This window comes from Centropristis striata, chromosome 3 (genome assembly GCF_030273125.1).
Source record: "Centropristis striata isolate RG_2023a ecotype Rhode Island chromosome 3, C.striata_1.0, whole genome shotgun sequence".
In the NCBI taxonomy this organism is placed as follows: Eukaryota; Metazoa; Chordata; class Actinopteri; order Perciformes; family Serranidae; genus Centropristis; species Centropristis striata.
The window spans coordinates 9,585,253-9,589,012 of NC_081519.1; the positions used below are offsets into that span (position 1 = coordinate 9,585,253).

At 42.4% G+C, this 3,760-nt stretch overlaps 1 protein-coding gene across 1 annotated transcript; it reads right to left on the reverse strand.

The window, feature by feature from the left end:
- Positions 1–1,080: 1,080 nt before the first annotated feature.
- Positions 1,081–2,833, reverse strand: LOC131968763 (neurogenic differentiation factor 4-like). Its single transcript, XM_059329771.1, has one exon. It carries the CDS (start codon positions 2,831–2,833, stop codon positions 1,841–1,843), a length of 993 nt encoding a protein of 330 aa, XP_059185754.1. The 3' UTR covers positions 1,081–1,840.
- Positions 2,834–3,760: the final 927 nt, after the last annotated feature.

The window sequence follows — 3,760 nt, forward strand, 5'->3', positions numbered from 1 at the left end:
GAGACATGACCCAGTGAGACCTCCTGACCCCTGTGACTGACCTCTCAGTGGGTGGCCCTCACACTGACCAGCCTGGACCATGAATCAACAGAAGTGGCTGCTCTTAGATCAGATCTTTGTTGTTTTTTCTTTATTGACCTCTCCTCTTTGACAGTACATTTCCAGGCTGATATTTTTCTACTCATTCAGTCACTCTCTTTGTTATAATTTTCTCTTTTCCACCACATGAGAAACATTACATATGTTCAGAATGATAGCAACTTCTATATATAAAAATCTTTATTCATATATTACAAACTTGATCCTGAATCCTGAATATGTGTGTACAGTATAAGTGAAAGCTCAAGGGTATAGATGTACAGACATGTGTTTGTTACATATGTGAGTGTTAAGTTGTAGTCTGAGTGGATGTCGGTGCAGGATTATGCCGTCAGTGTCAGTGAAGAAGAAAGTCTGCAAGGCCGGGCAGCCATGTTAATCATAAATCTTTATCTCGCAATCCTGCCTCGCACATCCGCCCTTTCATTAAAAGATAGCCAAAGGATTAGTGGAGCTAAACCACAGAGATCTGGGGAGAGAAATGAGAAACAAAGTCGGCAATAAACAGGAACCCTCTCTCTGACGCACAAAAGGAGGAAGAATAGCGATTTATCTATCTGTCTGTCAGTCAATCCATCCATATGGGTGAATTATGAGACAATGGGACCCCCGGGCACCACCACCTTTCCTACTTAGGACCAAGACATACACACTTGTTGTTGGTTTTGCCTCTTTTTCTGTTGTTTTGAGTCTCTTTGTACTCGTTTTGCATCTTTTTGTGGTCATTTTTCGTATTTGTTTGTGGTCGTTTTCTGTCTCTTTGCAGACATTTGTGTCTTATCATGGTAGGTATGTGTCTCTTCGAAGGATTTCTCGCAGGTGAATGCTCAGGGGCCTCCTACAGTTTGGGCCCCTGGGCCTGTGCCCTTTATGCCCATTCAGTAATCCATCAATGTATATTTGCTTTATATCGATCTATGTAACAAAAAGTAACACAGAATCCATGGACGAGTTGATATTTTTATATTTTTAATAACATCAAATTTTCAAAAAGACAACAGAAATGATAAATGATAAAAGACAAAGAAAAATGAAATGGTAATCTAATGCAAATTTGTTGGAAATTAGATGTGCATTTCCATAATAATAACCTGAGAATGACATTTTTGCTTCCTCACCTTCATCCATTTTCAATCAAAACATCTTCGTTCTGCAGACAACAGCATCCAAAGATCAATTACATCTCGCTACAAAATCTACCTCTGAGTACGTTTCGAGTGCAAAACATGAAATATTGTAATAAACAACAAAGAAAAGGACACAAAAGTAACACAAGAGCTGAACTATCAGTCTAAGCAGCAGACAAAGAGGAGCCTTGATCACAAATATGTACAAAAGGAAAACCAGACACACACCTGCACATGAGAACAAAGTCCATATACACTGTATTAAATTAGATAATAAATAAAAATACTTTTAATTTATGTAGAATATTTGATGTTACCAAAGCTAGATTAGAAGTGCTTGTATCACAGTAACAGGATATCTGGTCAAAATTATTTGGTAATCAGTGTTTTAAGATAGTAAAAAATGTAGTGGTTTAAGTCAAGTGTGTTCTAATTGTAGCAATGTTGAGCAGTGCTAGTCTAAGTGCACCACACATGTAAACAAATGTTTTACTCTACAGTTCCTCTAATAACAGACTGTCCACTTAGAGTGACTGATCCTTCAGTCAGTGTTCATGTCGACAAACAGTCGGTCGTCTTGATGGCTAAAGCAGAATCGACCCTCCTGACCCGTCTTAGTCTCTGTAGACGGAGGTTATCTGTCGGGGCGGCATGTGCTGTGGATGGTAGGAGTCATACGGCCCCTCTAAGTGTACGTCATAGCCAGTCTGAGTCTGATACAGGCCTTGGTCCACAGGGGAGGGGGAGTAGTGATGTGGGGGTGGGTAGTGGGGTGAAGGCTCCTGTTTGGGCACCAGGTTACTGCTGATGCTCAGAGGCGGTGTAGGGGGGCCGTCGTATGGAGGCGTACCAACACCGCCAGCATTGTACTCATTTGGCGAGTGATTCTCGTACACTCCTCCTTTCATGGCCCTTAGGTGAAGCAGGTGAGCAGAGTCAAAAGTGCCATACGGGGGACTTGGCAGGCCCGGAGAGGCATAGCTCACCATGCCACCGAGAGGAGCCGGCGCTGCCCGAACTCTGTGTCTGTCCTCAGGCCTCATCCCAGCACCGGTAGCTGGTCCCAGCTGCAAGCAGCCGGCCACCAGGTTGCTGGTGGGCTGCGAGAGGCCCTTACAGAGTGTCTCCATGAAGGCCCTGCTCTCTGTGGAGAGCCCGCCCTCCAAGGCCTCGGACAGAGCGCAGATGTAGTTGCGGGCCAGCCTTAACGTCTCGATCTTGGACAGTTTCTGTGTTTTGGAGTGGCATGGCATGATGGTGCGCAGGTTCTCCAGCGCATCATTCAGACCGTGCATGCGCGAACGCTCCCTGGCATTGGCCTTAACACGCCTCGCACGAAATCGTTCCTGCCGGGCCTTGGTCATCCGCTTTTTCTTGGGTCCGCGTCGTTTGGATTCGTTTTCATCCTCCTGTCCCTCCTCCTCGTCCTCCTCGTCTTCCTGTGCATCCTCACTCCCCATCTCCCTGTCCTGTTGGTCCACTGCCCTGTAGTGCTGTGATGAGACTGATCCATCTCCGTCAGGTGAGCTCATGTCTCCATCCATCCACTGTGGAGGGCTGACCACCTCCTCTCCCTCGCCTTGCCTCACATACGGCTTAATCATCATGGTACTCTGGAAACAAGAAAATGTCTCCGTCAAACACATGCAAACAACAACTTTTTTAATCATAAGTACACTTACAACCACCGCAGAAGAACGACGGTGGTCAAAACTAACTATTTAGTAAAAGCATTGTTCTGTAAAACTAGAGCTGCAATAAGTCAATCGTTAGTTGCAGCCTTCAGCAAAACTCAGTTCTTCACTTAAGTACTTTTATTTAATGCTACTCCCCTAGTTAACATAGGAAAGAAGTGTTCTTTTACTTCCCCACTTTGTTAAGGTTATTTCTCTGTCTATGACTGCTATAGCCAGTATGTTAAAATACTAAAATTATAATGCAAACTACCAAATAAGTTAGCGATAATTAGTTACATGACAACTGTAGCCAGAGTAGTGAGGGCACTGAGGTCAAGTCCTCAATTTTTTTCCTGGGTTTTGGGTTCATTAGCAACCCACAAGATATTTACATATACAGTTAAAAACTTAGTAGGCATATTGTTGGCTATAGATTTCAGTATTTTAGGACAGAATGTAAATATGATTATTTTGAGGGCAAAAAGATTCTGTATAGGACTGTCACAATATAAGATTTTCACTACAAGATTTTCGTGGTCAAAAGAATTTGATTGAATTATCGTGATTACTATAGATTTTTTTTTATTATTTATGTATTTTAAATGTATATGTCAGTAGTCAAATTCATTTTTTACTTTGTTGTTTTCACTTTTGGCGTGGTAGGGTAGGGATGTGGAGAGAGAGTCTGTTGCCATAACTATATAAAAAAGTGACAACGGAAAGAAACGTAAATGCCTGAAGAGGTGCTTGATCGCTTACAAGATATTATCATATGTGTATCATTAACATGATATCGGTGTTTCAGTTTTAAAATATTAATGTTACCATCGTTGCCAGTATTTCAACATCCTTCATTCT

What these genes read in the sequence shown, in the direction of transcription:
- LOC131968763 (XM_059329771.1), bottom strand. Translation starts at nt 2,833, where the DNA reads ATGATGATTAAGCCGTATGTGAGGCAAGGCGAGGGAGAGGAGGTGGTC.